General features: G+C 45.2%; 4 protein-coding genes and 2 long non-coding RNA genes across 6 annotated transcripts in view; 4 read left to right on the forward strand and 2 right to left on the reverse strand.

The window, feature by feature from the left end:
* LOC137316793 (zinc finger protein 850-like) overlaps positions 1-19297 on the forward strand; it is a 512000-nt gene that overhangs the window by 326751 nt on the left and 165952 nt on the right. The gene's annotated exons all lie outside the window — the stretch shown is intronic.
* Positions 1-19297, forward strand: part of LOC137316818 (uncharacterized) — a 181828-nt gene that overhangs the window by 151708 nt on the left and 10823 nt on the right. The gene's annotated exons all lie outside the window — the stretch shown is intronic.
* Positions 1-19297, reverse strand: part of LOC137316796 (zinc finger protein 271-like) — a 182061-nt gene that overhangs the window by 36611 nt on the left and 126153 nt on the right. The window lies entirely within an intron of this gene.
* On the reverse strand, positions 2065-3450 carry LOC137316667 (histone H1-like). The gene is made up of 2 exons (XM_067980513.1): positions 3390-3450; positions 2065-2666 (listed from the first exon to the last, which is right to left on the reverse strand). Exons 1-2 carry the CDS (start codon positions 3448-3450, stop codon positions 2065-2067), a joined length of 663 nt encoding a protein of 220 aa, XP_067836614.1.
* LOC137316825 (uncharacterized) lies at positions 5293-11588 on the forward strand. Its single transcript, XR_010961618.1, has 3 exons — positions 5293-5402; positions 5766-5852; positions 11433-11588. It is a non-coding gene; the product is annotated as an uncharacterized lncRNA (long non-coding RNA).
* LOC137316806 (histone H2A-like) lies at positions 13770-14211 on the forward strand. Its single transcript, XM_067980656.1, has one exon. It carries the CDS (start codon positions 13822-13824, stop codon positions 14209-14211), a length of 390 nt encoding a protein of 129 aa, XP_067836757.1. The 5' UTR covers positions 13770-13821.

The following is a 19297-nucleotide window of genomic DNA, read 5'->3' on the forward strand; positions in this document are numbered from 1 at the left end:
TTCGGACTGAATTGCTCCCTTTTGGTTTCTGGCACTTTAATCATAGACAATAAATAGTTCCCAAACATCAGCCCCTGAACAGACACAACAAGCTGATGGAATTTCTCATTCTTTGATATTAAATAAGGTGATGGCAAAAGCGAATGGGAAGAGGTTAGGAAGAAGTCACAAAAACAATTAGGGAAGCAAACAGGAACTACGAAATCAAATTATCAAGGAATACAAAAAGAAATAGTAAATTATTCCACAGGCACAAAAATAACAAAAGGAAAATCAGAATATCTGAGGGCCACGAAGGGATGCACAAGATAAACTAACAGATAACGTCAGCGAAATGCCAGAAATATTGAATTATTACTTTCCTTCAGTATTTACCCGGGAGATTAACAGGGTGAACATGATATTAGAGGAAGAGGTCAATAAAGATTTCAAGACATTTAAGTTAGAAAGGGTGGTGAAACTCCTGGTCCAGATGGATTGTATCCGTGCATATTAAATGAAGCAAGGGAAGAGATAGCAGAGGCACTGTTACATATATAGAAAAAATCATCACAAAAAAGACTATAACTTGGTGTTGTAAAATTGTTTACAATTGTCAACCCCAGTCCATCACCGGCATCTCCACATCATGACTGCAATAGAAAAACATCGAGAAACCGAAAATATAATAAAGAATAGTCAGCACGGATTTCAGAAAGGGAAGGTTTAACAGTTTGACAGAAGGTTTGAAAATTTAAATTATAGTTCAACATAACTTATCTGCTTTTCAATTCTACTCCTCCAGAAACAAACCTCTGTGTTTGCTTTTTATGGACTTATCAACCTGTGTTCCTACTTTTAACGATTTGTCATTCTGTACCCCTAAATCCCTTTACACTTCGACTCCATTTAGACTCTTATTTTCCAAGCAGTATGTGGCCTCCTTATTCCCCCGAGCAAAATGCACCACCTCACACCTTTCTATATGGAAATTCACAGGCCATTTGCACCGCCTTTCAGCAAGCTTATTAAAGTCAGTATAGATAATACCCCCTAAATTCATTACAAGCATTTAATACAGCATTACAACTAATGTTTTATCTATAAAATGTTCTCCATTCCCTGGATGTTATCACGAAGCACTTTCCGGTGCCGCTTGGCTCCGCCTTTGCCCAGTCCTTTGCCTCCTTTACCTCTGCCAGACATGATGATTCTTCACTAAAATCACTGCTGAATGAATAACGAACTTATGCTCGTTCCGTTTTTATGCAGCCTGCCCCGACCTGACTGAAACAGACAGAGGGTGAGAGAGGGAGGGGAGGAGACAGAGTGAGATATTAAACAGAGAGGGGAGGAGACAGTCAGAGTGACGGATAGAGCGGAGAGCGGCCTCTGATCTTCCAGCTCCACCTCCAGCTTTCTCCGCCCGCCAATTTCAAACCGTTTATCGATAATTGAACCGAAACACAGCGCTCCGCACAAACCCTGACAGACTCGGGCTTCATATTCAAGGATTTCCAGAAACCGGGAGCTTTTAAATAAACCCCGTTACAATTAACAGTCAGTAATATTCCTGCCTAAATACAGTCCCTTCTATAACAAGTCAACCCGCCTCCTTCCATTTCAGTCCCAGACCCGATTCGATCTCCCCACACATCCCCTCCCAGACGGGTTCAGCAGTTTACAAACACTTTATTCCAGCTGATTTGGAGAATCTCATGTGTTGGGGTTTGAATTGTGATAGCGGCGGATCTCCGCCAGTTTTACCCTGTCACGGACTCTCGCCCTGAATCTGTGAGAAAAAATGAACTGGGACTGGAGCCGAACACACGCCAGTTCCAGTGAGGCCCGGCCCGGACATCCCTTTCTCTCTATTTTATTTCAGACAGTGGGGGTGGGGCGGGAACAGCGAATGTCAGCGAGTCACCAGGACCCTGGGTTTATTTGAAATGATTTCTGTCTGAAATCTGAGCCCGGCCCCGGGACAGGAATCATCCGATTCCGGGATCAGCTCTTTTCTGAGAGACGTGGGTGGCTCTGAGAAGAGCCGTTGGGTTCAGATGGTCACAAGTTGCACTTGATTTTTTATTTCTTTTTGCCCGCTGCTTTCTTGGGCTTTGCTGACTTCGGCTTGGGCTTGGCCCTCGGTTTTTCCACCTTCTTCGCCTTCGCCTTCACTGTCTTGGGGGTCTTGGGCTTCTTAGCCGCCGCTTTCTTCTTAATTGGTGATTTCGCCGCCTTTTTCGTGGTCGATTTCTTCGCCGCTGGTTTCTTGGCGGCTGATTTCTTGACCGCTGTTTTTTTGGCCGCTGGTTTCTTTCCGGGAGATTTCTTGGTCACTTGTTTCTTCACCTTCTTGACCACTTTTGCCTGGGTTTCCTTCTTAGCGACTCTGAAGGAGCCCGAGGCGCCCGTGCCCTTGATCTGCACCAGGGAGCCTTTTTCCACATTTCTCTTGATACTTAATTTGATCTGGGACCGGTGCTTCTCCACATCCAGGCCTTTGGTAGCCAGAACCTTCTTTATCGCGGCCAGGGATATCCCCTTGCGATCCTTGCAATCCCCCACAATCTTGAGGATCTGTTCTCCCAACGGGGGACCGGTGGACTTGGGTCTGGGAACCGCCTTCTTCTTCTTGGGAGCCTTGGGTGGAGCGGCGGCGGCGGCAGGAGGTGCCGTTTCGGCGGCTGCAGTGTCTGTCATGTCCGGGACTCTGTCGAAAATCTCTCTGACAGTCAGAGCTGGGTCAGAAATGAAACGAGAGACGGCGGCACAGAGCAACTTAAAGGCACAGAGCGGACGGGGCGGAGACATCCTGCTGTCAGCTCCCGGCCCCTCCAGCCTCTCTGTGTTTCTCTCTCCTCTTAAACTCCCCGATTCCAATTCAAATCGGGCACTCCAGAGTCCCAGACTAGCCCCTTCCCATCTCTAACACCGGGATGTTTGCTGTCGATAAACTTTCACCGGAATTAAAAGCACCAGTTTCGATTTAAACCCGTTTCATTGATGCACTGATCGCGCTCTCTCACCCGATCGCTGACATGATCTCCGTTTTTCGGCTGAAATCTTGAATTGATCTGAAACTTTACCTTAAATTTCCACTTCAGAGCTCGGCAGGGGAGGAGGGTTATCCTTTGACAGGGATTTTTTAAAATTTTACTCAAAAGGGACTCGGAAATCCGGCGATGAGACCGGCCACACAAACACAGTGACATTAATCTAACCCACCCGCCCCTTTAACACACTCTCTCTGACACAATCTTCACATTCACAGGACAAACTGTTCGCCAGATTGACAATTCCCGGGACAGGCTTTCCTCCCCGCTCGGCCTGTGCTGCAGATTCTCGGGGGTTAGTTGTAGTTTCCCAGCTCAGTAACTGTTAAACACTCTGAGGCCGGCGCTCCTCACAGTGTCTGGTCCCCAGATTCAGGGGCAGGAGCCAATCACAGCTGTGGATGTGATTATCCATATCTGGTTTTACATTATTACATTGTCCGCACACAGAAATATGTTTGGTTGAGACGATAATACAAATTATCCGCTCTGGGCTCCTCCAGTCTCTCTGTCTTTCTTTCCCTCCTCCTAAACTGACTGACAGACAACAGTAACTGGTGTCCCATCCGTCCCATTCTAAACACCCAGAGACGGCCAGTTACTGAATAAATTCAACATTCATCGGCAGTCCAGTGTCAGACAGTTACAGGCTGTTTCTCTCCACCTTTCCTTACTCGACTGGAGACTGATAAATGCACAGTCAGACCGGCTCATACAGAATAGAAGGGACAGTGACCGTCTCACCAACAGCACCGGAGGTCTGTTCACAGACACAGAATCAGTCTTTACCTTCCAACAGGGTGTTCATATTACGCTCAATAACACTATCCCGCTTTCATGTACAGCGCTAGAGATAGAGAAATACAGACGGACAGATAAAGAGACAGACAGAGACAGGCACACAGACAAAGTATCATTCTCACACTTCCTCTCAGTGTGTCCGTTTCACACTCAGCAATCAGTATCCCACCTTCGTGTACAGCGCTGGAGAGATACAGACAGGCAGAGTATCAGCCATACGCTTCCCATCAGTGTCTCTGTATCACAAAAGAGAGAGAGAAACTGACCTGCAATGTCCCGTTTTCACCCAGTAACAAATTGGAAAATTCTCCATTCCAATTGCCATTCCAAGCTGGAGTGACAGAAGATGCAGTCTCATCTCTCTGATATTATTTCAGAGACAGACACATTATTAATCCCACTCTCAGGGACAGTGTCACGCATTTAACCCTCTCTTGCATGTTGTACCCTCTGCAACTTTGCAGCTCAGGGCCCTTCTGTATTTCTCTCAGTGACCGAAAGTTTCACTCCGATTGAAATAAACTGGGACTGTTGCTGTCAGATATTAATCCTACACGGTCCCAGCAAATACACCGACTCCCACTTTCCTCCCGTTTCTCCAGGATTGGTTTGAGAAATCCTCCCTCCAGTTTCGGAGTCACACGTCACTTTATCAGGTAAGGGACCAAGAATGAACAGAACACATTGGCTCATTTCAGAGCCGCCCACTTTATCTCTGAAAGGCTCTTTACCATCAAAAGATACCGAGAGAAACAGCAGGGATGGAAACATCTAGTTTAATAGTTAGAGATTGTAAAGTCAGTCTGGATTCCAGCGTTAGGCACTGGTGGAATCCCATCTGTTTTCCATTCTGGTGCCTGTTCCTGCACTGCCTGTGGACCCCATTCCCTCTGACCTTTCCCCCAGACCCACTTCCTTTGCTCAGACTCGGAAAAATTCCAATTGGGGAAAGTTTCCATCGATTTTTGTATTGGGAATTAAACCAGATATCTGCGCATGCGTGACTCAGCCCCGCCCCCAGCTCTGGATGTTGGTGAGCAGAAGAGCGCATGCGCGCTCCCCTCCCCCAGCTCGGCCTGTGGGCGCCATTCCCTCAGTGAGCGGAAGAAGATGGTTTAAAACAGCCGGGAATGGAGAGATCACGGCCCCCGGGGGAAGGGAGCAAAGAGCAGCCTCGTTACAGCAGCTCATCGCTTCGGGACCGTGTCCGCAGATGGGCTCAGAGATCGGCATTGAGTCCGGGGGAAGGTCAGGGGGAGTCCGGGGGCTGTTTGTAAGAGGCGGAGTGGATCAGGAACTGGTCCCGGAACATGGAGTGAGCGGGGGAAGGGAGAGGTCATTCTCTGGCTGTGTGTGCACAGGGTGTGTCCAGGGGAAGGGAGACAGAATGGGAAGAACCTGCTATTTAAAATCATTGCTGCTTTCTCTCCCCAAACCAGTAGTGAATGGTCCTGGTTTAGTTCCAGTCTCACGCTGTTTATTGTTATTGGACAGTGAAGAGTGGAAACAGAGCCGGACAGTAAGGATGTGGGGAGTGATACAAAGAGCATCTATTGCAGGCACCAGGTGAGAAGTGTGAAGGACACATTTTAAACAACTGCTGTTAGATTTCTGTTTCACGTTTATTCCCCTGGGAGAGGGAATTAGAATCCTGACCTGCACAAAGTTCCCTGCCTCATCGGGTAGTCCCATTGATGGATCAGTGCAGGGGTTGGATTGAGTCTGGATGTCACTATATTGTTGTAAAACAGCCCAACACACCTGGTGTGCAGAAGCTGAGTGCTGCAGTACTGCAGTGGAGTCTGACACTGACACTGTTTGTATGGCTGGTTTTCATAATGATCATTAACAGCGATATTAAACTGATCACTTTTGTATTTTCTACCTCACTGGTTCTGGAGTTAAACAGTTACTTTTTTCTTCTGACAGAAAAATACTTGAAGGGCCAAGAATCAATGTGATGCTTCCTGCACCCGAGGCACAAGGAACCGTGCAGCCAGCTCCTTCTCACACACAGTAAGTACGTTATCGTTCAGAGAGACACAGACAGGTCATCAGTTCCACATTCTCAGACAGCAGAAGTACTCAGTCCCAAACTGATCCCAAGATCCGGAGACACATTTTCAATCCAACAGGGAAACAGAGCAGGTGAGGCAGACGCTGTTTCCATTTCCCCCTCACTCAGTTCCACTGAGAGGGAGATACAAAAATCCCAGTCCAAAGTCATGCTTTAAGATTGTCAATCCCACAGTAGGTTAACAGTAGCTACGAATTAAATATCAGATAGAAATCACACATAGTGCCCGATTGAAAGGTAGAGAATGAATTATAATAATGTAACCCGAGATTCAAATTGAATACGCGACCAGAACTCTCTCACACATGTGAGTTTAATACATGCAGTATCCATTCGAATAGTGCAGCATGAGATACAAATTGCATACAGGTCCAAAACTCTCATACAGTGTCAGATTGAGAAATGCTGTGACAGCATAACATGAGAAACAAATTAGATACCAGTTTATAATACACTCATAGTATGAGATTTAAAGATACAGTATCAATTCTATTCGTGCAGACTGAGATAGACATTACACAGCAGTCCAAAAATGTCACCATATCAGTTTGAAAGATACATTATCATTCAAATTTGTGTTCACAGAGATACAGAATTAACCATAGCCCAAAAAGCACACACAAATTATCTGTTTAAAAATCTCCAGCATCAAATCCTAAAGTGCATCCATATTTACCAATTAAATAATGAGAAAAACTATTTAAACATTAAGATAGTAAAGCTACAGTATTGAACACAATAATATAATCTGAGAGAATAATTATACACAGACACAAAATGAATCCCACACTCGCATACCGTACCAGAGACTGACACATGCAGAAGGAATCCCAGACTCTCACACAGTACCAGACACTGACAGATACCGAGTTCATCCCACACTCTCATAAAGCACTAGAGACTGACAGGTGAAGTATGAATCCCACACTCACACAAGCTACCTGAGACTGAGAGATACAGAATGAATCCCAAACTAACATACAGTATGAGAAACTGCATATATGGAAATAATTCAACAAACACACAGTACTAGGGAAGGTATATACAGAGTGAATCCCACACACAGCACTAGAGAAGGTATATACAGAGTCCATCCCACACACAGTACTAGAGAAGGTATATACAGAGTGAATCCCACACACAGTACTGGAGAAGGTATATACAGAGTGAATCCCACACACAGTACTGGAGAAGGTATATACAGAGTGAATCCCACACACAGTACTGGAGAAGGTATATACAGAGTGAATCCCACACACAGTACTAGAGAAGGTATATACAGAGTGAATCCCACAATCACATAGAGTACGAGATTGTGACAGGTACAGAATCTATCCCACACTCATACACAGTACCAGAGACTGAGAGATCCCAAATGAATCTCACAGTCACCTACATTAGTACAGGCTGAGTTACACATAACATAGAAGTCCAAAAATCTCATAGTGTCAGATTGAAAGATACAGTATCAATTCGATTGGTGCAGACTGATCTACACTTTATAAACAACTACAAAAAACTGATACAGATTCAGATTCAGATATACAGTATTCCATTCATGCAGACTGAGCTACACATTATATATAAGTTCAAAAATGTCACCATATCAGTTTGGAAGAGACACTAAATCTCGATTGTGATCCCATCAATACAGATTTAATAGAAGTTCAAAAAGTGGCCACATTATCTGATTATAACCTACCGCATTACATTTTAAAGTGTATCAGTATCTACCAATAAAAGACTGGGAAAAATATTCATACATTAAGGTGTTAAAAGTAAAGTTTTGAATGCCATACTATAAATGGAGATAAAATTTACATAATGATAATGAATGAATCTCACACTCAGATACAGTGCCAGAGACTGACATATACAATGAATCCCACTCACACTCAATGATGCTCACACAATGTACCAGTGACTGACAAATCTAGAATAAATTACCACACTCACACACTGTAGCACAGATTGACAGATACAGAATTTATATCACTCACATACAGTATCATAAATTCATAGATACGGAATGAATGTCTCACTCACATACATCACCATAGATTGACAGAAACAGAAAAAAACCCTCTCACACACACACAGAACCAGAGACTGACAGATGTAGCATGATTCCAAATTCACACACAGTTCCAGAGACTGACAGGAACAGAATGAATCCCACACTCACAGACAGTACCAGAGACTGACAGGAACAGAATGAATCCTACACTCACACACAGTACCAGAGACTGACAGGAACAGAATGAATCCCACACTCACAGACAGTACCAGAGACTGACAGGAACAGAATGAATCCTACACTCACACACAGTACCAGAGACTGACAGGAACAGAATGAATCCCACACTCACAGACAGTACCAGAGATTGATAGACACAGAATGAATCCCACATTCACACACAGTACCAGAGACTGACAGGAACAGAATGAATCCCACACACACACACACACACACACACACACACACAGTACCAGAGAGTGACAGGTACAGAATGAATTCCAAACACAGTACCAGAGAATGAGAGATACAGAATTAATCACACACTCACACAAAGTACCATCGATTGACAGATACAGAACAAATCTCACATTCATGTTACTGCAGACTGAGTTACACATCAGATACCAGTCCAAAAATCTCACAGTGTCAGATTGAAAGATATAGTATCAATTCCATTCATGCAGACTGAGCTACATATTATATAAATTTCTAAATACTCATACAGTATTATACTGAAACATACATTATCAATACCATTGGTACAGACTGAGCTACACGTTACATACAAGTCCAAAAACCTCATAAATGATCAGACTGGAAGATGTAGTTTCAATTCTATTAGCACAGGCTGAGACACACATTATATGGCAGTCCAACAATCTCATAAATGATGACTGGAAGATAGAGTATCATTTCTATTAGCACAGACTGAACTACATCTTACATATCAGTCCAAAAATCTCATAAATGTTCAGATTGGAAGATACAGTATCAATTCAATTAGCACAGACTGAACTACACTTTACATATCAGTCCGGAAATCTCATCAATGTCAGGCTGAAAGATACAGTATCAATTTCATTAGTGCAGACTGAACCACACATGATATAGCAGGCCAAGAATCTCATACCGTATCAGACTCAAAGATAAAATATCAATTCCATTAGCACAGACTGAGGTACATGTTACTCACCAGTCCAAAAATCTCATACAGTATCACATTGAAAGATTCAGTATCACTTCCATTAGTGCAGACTGAGCTACACCTCACAATCCAGTCCAAAAATCTCATACAGTATCAGACTGATAGATACAGTATCAATTCCATTATTGCAGACTGAACTACACATTATATACCAGTCCAATAATTTCAACGTGAACAGATTGAAAGGTACATTATCATTCACAATAGAGTTCAGAGATTAAGATGTAATCCCACTCCAAACCTCACACACGTTGTTTGATTAAAGAAAATTGATATTTACAAATTAAATACTCGACGAAGAACTGTATATAATTTAAAGTATTAAAGATACAGTTTTAAATACGATATTGTAAACTGAAATAAGAATACAGAATGAATTCAGAATTGCACATTTTCCCAGAGACTGAATTAGAGAATGAATCCCACACTCACGTACAGCACCAGAGACTGAAAGATACAGAATGAATCTCAAACTCACATACAGCACCAGAGACTGACAGTTGCAAAGTTAATCCCACACTCACATAAAGCACCAGAGACTGACAGATACAGAATGAACCCATCACTTAAATATAGTACCTGAGACTGACAGATGCAGAATATACCCCATGCTCACACTCATTACCAGAGACTGACAGATACAGAATGAATCCCAAAGTACCAGAGACTGACAGATACAGAATGAAACCCACACTCCCACACAGTACCAAAGACTGACAAGAATAGAATGAATCCTACATTCACATATAATACCAGAGACTGACAGATGCAGAATGAATCCCACACACACACAGTACCAGAGACTGAAAGACAGAGAATTAATCCCACACTCACGTATAGTCTGACATCTACTGGCCATAAGTGAGAACTGTAACAGAGTGGAACAAATTCACATGATCTGTCGTCGTTCCAGATTCAGGACAATGTACAATGTGAGGAAATAGTTTCTCTCTGTAACTTCTACTCTCGTATTTTTTCATATTTTGTCCGTGAAAAATTAGACAATTGATTCATAATAAAGTATTTGTTTTGTTCATTCGAATGTTGCCCCATTATATTTCACTCGACCTTGCACAATATTTCTGTCTGATATCTCAGGTCACGATTCACATTAATTCAAATTAATAGAACTAAAACACAAATAAAAACTGAACGCTAATCTGGAATTTTCATTGGCGAACGTCAAAGGTGAATAAGATAAAATATAGAAAAAAATAAAACCGAAAATGCTGGAAAGACTCAGCAGGTCTGGCAGCATCTGTGGAGAAGGGAAGCTCGGGTTAACGGTTCAGGACTATGACCCTTCTATCGATCAGAAAGGTTAATCCGACATAATTTAAATAAGGAACGGGAATCAGCAGAGAAAATCTTCAGAAAATCAATTAATTTCACTGAATTCGGGCAATTGTGTCCCGTTTCCACTGTACAGATCAGGGCAAATAATAATACAAAGGAACAGAGTTAAATTCAACGTTATGGGGGAAAGAAATGAATTTTAAAAGTATTTTTAATACAAATTAAACCTGTTTCTGTTTTGGAAACACGATCCCTCTCAACATCATCAAACTCGGTTCCAGTCTTGGTGTTTCTGAATTCAACGAGCTGGGAATCAAACCTGTTGGAATTAACTGTTTGGAAGGCAGCTCTTCTCACCATTATAGCACCTAAGTTCACAAGGAGGGAGAAATAGAGTGTTTCTGTGGAGTTTGGGTTTTGGGTTTCCAGCACTTTAATCACAGACAATAAATAGTTCCCAAACATCAGCCCCGGAGCAGACACAAATAGATGGTGGATTTTCTCATTTATAAATATTAAATAAGAGGATGACGAAAGATAATAGGAAGAAGTCACAAAAACAATTAGGGAAGCAAACAGGAACCACGAAATCAAATTATCAAGGAATATAAAAAGAAATCGTAAATTATTCCACAGACACAAAAATAACAAAAGGAAAATCAGAATATCTTGAGGGCCACTAATGGATGCACAAGATAAACTCACAGATAACGTCAGCGAAATGCCAGAAATATTGAATTATTACTTTGCCTCAGTATTTAACCGGGAGATTAACAGGGTGAATATATTAGAGAACGAGGTCAAAAAGATATCAAGGCATTTAAGTTAGAAAGGGTGGTTAAACTCCTGGTCCTGATGGATTGCATCCATGCATGTTAAATGAAGCAACAGAAGAGATAGCAGAGGCACTGTTACATATCTAGAAAAAAAATCTTCTCATAAATGAATAGTGCCAGAGGACTGGATGACAGCTAATGTGATTCTTATATTTTAAAACAGGAGATAGAACAATTCCAGGGAACTATAGACCAGTTAACTAAAGGTCGGTGGTTGGAATGATCATGGAATTCTTTACTCAATGATGCAACAGAAAAACATCCAGAAACCGAAAATATAATAAAGAATAGTCAGCACGGATTTCAGAAAGGGAAGGTTTAACAGTTTGACAGAAGGTTTGACAGTTTAAATTACAGTTCAACATAACTTATCTGCTTTTCAATTCTATTCCTCTAGAAATAAACCCCAGTGCTGTGTTTGCTTTCTGTGGCCTCATCAACCTGTGTTGCTACTTTTAATGATTTGTCAATCTGTACCCCAAAACCCCTTTGCTCTTCTACCCCATTTAGACTCTTATTTTCTCGGCAGTATGTGGCCTCCTTATTCCCCCGAGCAAAACGCACCACCTCACACCTTTCTATATTGAAATTCAATGGCCATTTACACGGCCTTTCAGCAAGCTTATTAAAGTCTTCTTGTATTTTATCGCAGTTTTCCTCAGTATAGAAAACAACTCCTAAATTAATTACAAGAATTTAACACAGCATTATAGCTAACGATTGATCCAACAAAATGTACTTGCAGCTCGTCTCCAATCCCAGTTTTTCTAAATCCCACCCGTGCAATATAATGTGATGAATGAGTTTATCTTCTGTCCCTCTCTCATCTGTAAACTTCAATGACCCGGGGTTTGGGAACATCTACTGGCCGGAAGCAGAACTGCAACAGTTCGGAACAAATTGCTGAAACCGGACAATGTGCAGTGTGAGCGTGTTTGTGATTGGTGGCAGGTACTGAATGTGATTGGATATCTGAAGAAACCAATCAGAGAGTGAAAGGAAAAGGTGACGTTGCATCACTCCCAATGACCCAATCACAATCATTGCCTTCCCCCATCCCTCATTACCATAGGGCTGTGGGGCTGCCTATTTAATCCGAGCTCGGAGCGGATTTGGGTCATTTCTGGGTCTGAAATTGAGTTTGAAAATGCCTGAGGACAAGAAAGCAGCTCCCAAGAAGGGCGCCAAGAAAACCTTGAACAAAGCACCAGCCAAGGGCGGCAAGAAGCGGAGAAAGTCGAGGAAGGAGAGTTACTCCATCTACGTCTACAAAGTGATGAAGCAGGTTCACCCCGACACCGGCATCTCCTCCAAGGCCATGAGCATCATGAACTCCTTTGTGAACGATATTTTCGAGCGCATCGCGGGTGAAGCTTCCCGCCTGGCCCATTATAATAAACGGCGCACCATCAGCTCCCGGGAGATCCAGACCGCCGTGCGCCTGCTGCTGCCCGGGGAACTGGCCAAGCACGCCGTGTCGGAAGGGACAAAGGCGGTGACCAAGTACACCAGCTCCAAGTAAAACTCCACAATGTACTGAAAAAAAATAAACACAAAGGCTCTTTTAAGAGCCACCCACACTCTCTCTGAAGACGCTGTACCGACACCTCTGTATGGAATCATTTTACTGTAGATAGTTTGATTCTAACTGTCTCTCTATAACTCTTGTGTTTTTGTAGTTTCTCTTGAAATCTGGAAGATTCTCATAATCACATCCCGGTTTAATCTGTGTGTCGCTTTTTTATTTAGTCCCAATAACCAAAAACGTATCCCTGATCCTCTCATTCCCGTTCATTTTCCACCCCTTCCCCCGCATCTGCCCCTTCAGAGCCGTTTTAAGGCGGTGGATTAGACTTCAGTCATTTCTTTCTCCTTTTCACGTTTGTTTGTTCATTATTCGGGAATATCACTTTCAGAACCGCAATCCTTTGTAAAGCAGCAACCCTGAAAGGGACTTCACACCGAGTACAGAATAGTCTAAAGGCTCTGTCACTGTTCGACTTCTTACACCAGGAGTCTTGGCTCCGGTTTCGATCGCGCTGCAGCTCCTGTGAACAGGGATCAATCCACAATCTGTGGTTTGTTACTTTTACAAAGATTGAGCTGGAATCTGTCCCGTTACAAAATGGGACTTTATTCCCGCCGGATTGAAAGCGAACGGTGAATGAAGTCCGATTTTAACCGGATTGTAAAAGATTCTGGAAGTTGTGACGGGAAATGTGGAATAACAGAGTAAAAGGAGAGAGATTTTTAAATCTTTGTCTTTACGCGACATTATTTAGTAAATCCGCTTCTTGTGTTACAAATATATTGGCGGGCTTTTCAAATTTCAAAAAAACGGTTCAGTTCGGTATTTTCCGCGCTTTTCTCAATACCAGCTATTGATTGGTGAATAAAACAGCACTCTGATTGGGCTGTTCGGTGAACCAATGAGATTGAGAACAGATGCACCAATCACAATTGCCCCCACTGTACTCCTCCAGAAGGCTTAAGGAGGGCGAGTGCGGGAGGATTTCTTCATTCTTTGTGAAAGTGTTTGTGAGATTGTGGAAATGTCTGGAAGAGGAAAAACCGGCGGTAAAGCTCGGGCCAAGGCCAAGTCTCGCTCATCCCGGGCCGGACTGCAGTTCCCTGTGGGCCGTGTTCACAGGCTCCTGCGAAAGGGGAACTACGCTGAACGTGTGGGTGCCGGAGCCCCGGTCTATCTGGCTGCTGTGCTCGAGTATCTGACGGCTGAAATCCTCGAGCTGGCCGGCAACGCGGCCCGGGACAACAAGAAGACCCGCATCATCCCCAGACACCTGCAGCTGGCCATCCGCAACGACGAGGAGCTCAACAAGCTGCTGGGACGGGTGACCATCGCTCAGGGCGGGGTGCTGCCTAATATCCAGGCCGTGCTGCTGCCGAAGAAAACCAGCACTGTGAGCTCCAAGAGCAAATAAAGCGGCCAAGATTTAATCTGATAACCCAAAGGCTCTTTTCAGAGCCACCCACTGCATCTATGAAAGGGCTGGTTACTATCTGTAGTGTCAGGAATTAATTTCATAAGGACTTGATTCCGATTCTGGAAACGAACAATAATTTCTAAAATACAAATGATCCATATCGGTCTGTTGCAGTACTCGCTTCCGGACCGCAGATGTCGCCAACCTCCAATAGATTGAAATTTGCAGTTTGTCTGGTGAATGAGACAAAATACCAGAACCGTCAGAATTGTCAACTGGGTGGGTGAAATAGAGAAATACCAGGGTCGCTTTTTATTACAGTTCCGTCGTCGGATAACACAGGCTCAGTCTGTTATTTTACCAGATTTGTACAACAGATGCTGACTAATGTGCTGTTTATTGTATCAGCGATTGCTGAATTAAGAATGTGAGTGAAATTTGTGTTTGGATGTGAGTGAGGTATTTATTCTGTCCCTGTCCGTCTGAAATCAGCTCCCACCCATTGACACATTTCACATTTCAGCAAATTTCTCACGGCCCTGCCATTTCAACCCAGGAGATCACAGCTCTTTCTATCGCCGATTTGGTGGCTCTGAAAAGAGCCTTTGTTGCACTTGGTGCTGAAGCCGGGTCGGGTTTAGGCGCGCTCCCCGCGGATGCGGCGGGCCAGCTGGATGTCTTTGGGCATGATGGTGACTCGCTTGGCGTGGATGGCGCACAGGTTGGTGTCCTCAAACAGCCCCACCAGGTAAGCCTCGCTGGCCTCCTGCAGGGCCATGACGGCCGAGCTCTGGAAGCGCAGGTCTGTCTTGAAGTCTTGAGCGATCTCTCGCACCAGGCGCTGGAAGGGCAGTTTGCGGATCAGCAGCTCGGTGGATTTCTGGTAGCGGCGGATCTCCCTCAGAGCCACAGTGCCGGGTCTGTAGCGATGAGGCTTCTTCACTCCGCCCGTCGCTGGAGCGCTCTTCCTGGCCGCTTTGGTAGCCAACTGTTTGCGAGGAGCTTTCCCGCCGGTCGATTTACGCGCTGTCTGCTTGGTCCTGGCCATTTTCTGAACAGATCTCAACACAACCTGAGACACAAAGACTGTTAATACGGAGTGCGCTCTGGGGCCGCCTTATAAAGGGTCTAAGGGGATCCGCCCCTGGCCTGTGATTTGCTGACGTCCAACACCCTATCAGGGAGTGACCGTCCTGGGCCTGTGATTGGCAGGTTTGAACCGAGCTCTGACAGTCAGACTGAAACGGCGGGAGGTATTGGGCCCCAATTGGCTGAGCTGAAATTAACCATCAATTTCAAAAAGCCCGCCAATTTCAGAGCGTAAAATAAGTTTCAAGAAAATCTCATTTCCCTCCAGCAATTTAAGAATCTCTCTCTTTATAATCTCCATTATTTCCTTCTCCTCAGCTCAAATCTCAGGCTGTTTCACATTCCGGTTCATTCTCTGATCTGTCTGTAAACGGGCGGGAATAAAGCCCCGGTCATTGCTTTCCGGAACGGGACAAAGTCCAGCTTCAATTTCAATAATCCCGCCAGTTCCGGCCCGGTGAACCGCTCCTCAAAAAGAAACTTCACATCGAACTGATAATTGAATGAGGGCAGGAAATAAAGACCGAGCAGAGAGAACACAGCGGGAGAGGGAGTGAGGAGGGATTTTACTCTGAGCGGAGAATGTAATGTCTGATGAAAGACTCTGTATCCCCGCCTGTTCATTTATACCGTGAAACCGGGAATTCCGCTCCTTCTCTCCGGATAGCCGAGAACCCCGGCCGTTGTTTCTGATCTCCCTGTACCGAGTGTTGGGGAATCTCCCCAAACTAATTAAATATCGGAAACTGCTTCCCCACCCCGAGATCTTTCCTCTTCCCGTTCCCAGGTCAGTGCTCTCTCTGTGAGGCGGTGGGTGGCTCTTAGAAGAGCCTTTGTTTTGTGTCCGGTTTGAAAGGGTCGAGTTGTTCAGCCGCCGAATCCATAGAGAGTACGGCCCTGCCGTTTCAGAGCGTACACCACATCCATGGCAGTGACCGTCTTGCGCTTGGCGTGTTCAGTGTAGGTGACCGCGTCCCTGATCACATTCTCCAGGAAAACCTTCAGCACCCCGCGGGTTTCCTCGTAGATCAGACCCGAGATCCGCTTGACACCGCCACGGCGAGCCAGGCGGCGGATGGCTGGTTTCGTGATACCCTGGATGTTATCACGAAGCACTTTCCGGTGCCGCTTGGCTCCGCCTTTGCCCAGTCCTTTGCCTCCTTTACCTCTGCCAGACATGATGATTCTTCACTCAAATCGTTGCTGAATGAATAACAAACTTATGCTGCTTCCGTTTTTATGCAGCCTGCGCCGACCTGACTGAAACAGACACAGGGTGAGAGAGGGAGGGGAGGAGACAGAGTGAGATATTAAACAGGGAGGGGAGGAGACAGAGTGAGATATTAAACAGAGAGGGGAGGAGACAGAGTGAGATATTAAACAGAGAGGGGAGGAGACAGAGTGAGATATTAAACAGAGAGGGGAGGAGAGATTCAGAGTGACGGACAGAGCCGCAAGCGGCCACTGATCTTCCAGCTCCACCTCCAGCTTTCTCCACCCGCCAATTTCAAACAGTTTATCGATAATTGAACCGAAACACAGCGCTCCGCACAAACCCTTACAGACTCGGGCTTCATATTCAAGGATTCCCAGAAACCCGGAGCTTTTAAATGAGCCCCGTTACAATTAACAGTCAGTAATATTCCTGCCTAAATACAGTCCCTTCTCTAACAAGTCAACCCGCCTCGTTCCATTTCAGTCCCAGACCCGATTCGATCTCCCCACACATCCCCTCCCAGAGGGGTTCAGCAGTTTACAAATACTTTATTCCAGCTGATTTGAAGAATCTCATGTGTTGGGGTTTGAATTGTGATAGCGGCGGATCTCCGCCAGTTTTACCCTGTCACCGACTCTCGCCCTGAATCTGTGAGAATAAATGAACTGGGACTGGAGCCGAACACACGCCAGTTCCAGTGAGGCCCGGCCCGGACATCCCATTCTCTCTATTTTATTTCAGACAGTGGGGGTGTGGCGAGAATAGCGAATGTCAGCGAGTCACCGGGACCCTGGGTTTATTTGAAATGATTTCTATCTGAAATCTGAGCCCGGCCCCGGGACAGGAATCATCTGATTCCGGGATCAGCTCTTTTCTGAGAGACGTGGGTGGCTCTGAGAAGAGCCGTTGGGTTCAGATGGTCACAAGTTGGACTTGATTTTTTATTTCTTTTTGCCCGCTGCTTTCTTCGGCTTTGCTGACTTCGGTTTGGGCTTGGCCCTCGGTTTTTCCACCTTCTTCGCCTTCGCCTTCACTGTCTTGGGGGTCTTGGGCTTCTTCGCCGCCGCTTTCTTCTTAATTGGTGATTTCGCCGCCTTTTTCGTGGTCGATTTCTTGACCGCTGGTTTCTTGGCCGTTAATTTCTTGACGGCTGTTTTTTTGGCCGCTGTTTTTTTTCCGGGAGATTTCTTGGTCACTTGTTTCTTCACCTTCTTCACCACTTTTGCCTGGGTTTCCTTCTTAGCGACTCTGAAGGAGCCCGAGGCGCCCGTGCCCTTGATCTGCACCAGGGAGCCTTTTTCCACATTTCTCTTGATACTTAATTTGATCTGGGACCGGAGCTTCTCCACATCCAGGCCTTTGGTCGCCAGAACCTTCTTTATCGCGGCCAGGGATATCCCCTTGCGATCCTTGCAATCCCCCACAATCTTGAGGATCTGTTCTCGCAACGGGGGACCGGTGGGCTTGGGTCTGGGAACCGCCTTCTTCTTCTTGGGAGCCTTGGGTGGAGCGGCGGCGGCGGCAGGAGGTGCCGTTTCGGCGGCTGCAGTGTCTGTCATGTCCGGGACTCTGTCGAAAATCTCTCTGACAGTCAGAGCTGGGTCAGAAATGAAACGAGAGACGGCGGCACAGAGCAACTTAAAGGCACAGAGCGGACGGGGCGGAGACATCCTGCTGTCAGCTCCCGGCCCCTCCAGCCTCTCTGTGTTTCTCTCTCCTCTTAAACTCCCCGATTCCAATTCAAATCGGGCACTCCAGAGTCCCAGACTAGCCCCTTCCTATCTCTAACACCGGTACGTTTGCTGTCGAAAAACTTTCACCGGAATTAAAAGCACCAGTTTCGATTTAAACCCGTTTCATTGATGCACTGATCGCGCTCTCTCACCCGATCGCTGACATGATCTCCGTTTTTCGGCTGAAATCTTGAATTGATCTGAAACTTTACCTTAAATTTCCACTTCGGAGCTCGGCAGGGGAGGAGGGCGATCCTTTGACAGGGATTTACTTAAATTTTACTCAAAAGGGACTCGGAAATCTGGCGATGAGACCGGCCACACAAACACAGTGACATTAATCTAACCCGCCCGCCCCTTTAACACACTCTCTCTGACACAATGTTCACATCTTCACATTCACAGGACAAACTGTTCGCCAGATTGACAATTCCCGGGACAGGCTTTCCTCACCGCTCGGCCTGTGCTGCAGATTCTCGGGGGTTAGTTGTAGTTTCCCAGCTCAGTAACTGTTAAACACTCTGAGGCCGGCGCTCCTCACAGTGTCTGGTCCCCAGATTCAGGGGCAGGAGTCAATCACAGCTGTGGATCTGATTATCCATATCTGGTTTTACATGATTATATTATTCACACTCAGCAATATGTTTGGTTGAGACGATTATACAAATTATCCGCTCTGGGCTCCTCCAGTCTCTCTGTCTTTCTCCCTCCCTCCTAAACTGACTGACAGACAATAGTAACTGGTGTCCCATCCGTCCCATTCTCAACACCCAGAGACGGCCAGTTGCTGAATAAATTCAACATTCACAGGCAGTCCAGTTTCAGACCGTTACAGGCTGTTTCTCTCCACCTTTCCTTACTGGACTGGAGACTGATAAATGCACCGTCAGACCGGCTCATACATAATAGAAGGGACAGTGACCGTCTCACCAACAGCACCGGAGGTCTGTTCACAGACACAGAATCAGTCTTTACCTTCCAACAGGGTGTTCATATTACGCTCAATAACACTATCCCGCTTTCATGTACAGCGCTAGAGATAGAG

Source organism: Heptranchias perlo, unplaced genomic scaffold (genome assembly GCF_035084215.1).
Source record: "Heptranchias perlo isolate sHepPer1 unplaced genomic scaffold, sHepPer1.hap1 HAP1_SCAFFOLD_60, whole genome shotgun sequence".
NCBI classification, from domain to species: domain Eukaryota; kingdom Metazoa; phylum Chordata; class Chondrichthyes; order Hexanchiformes; family Hexanchidae; genus Heptranchias; species Heptranchias perlo.

Coding starts and splice junctions, on each gene's coding strand:
- LOC137316667 (XM_067980513.1), bottom strand. CDS start 3,450: ATGGATAATCACATCCACAGCTGTGATTGGCTCCTGCCCCTGAATCTG. Junction 2,667..3,389: donor GAATCTGGGGACCAGACACT/GTGAGGAGCGCC, acceptor CAGACACTGCAG/CCGCCGAAACGGCACCTCCT.
- LOC137316806 (XM_067980656.1), top strand. CDS start 13,822: ATGTCTGGAAGAGGAAAAACCGGCGGTAAAGCTCGGGCCAAGGCCAAG.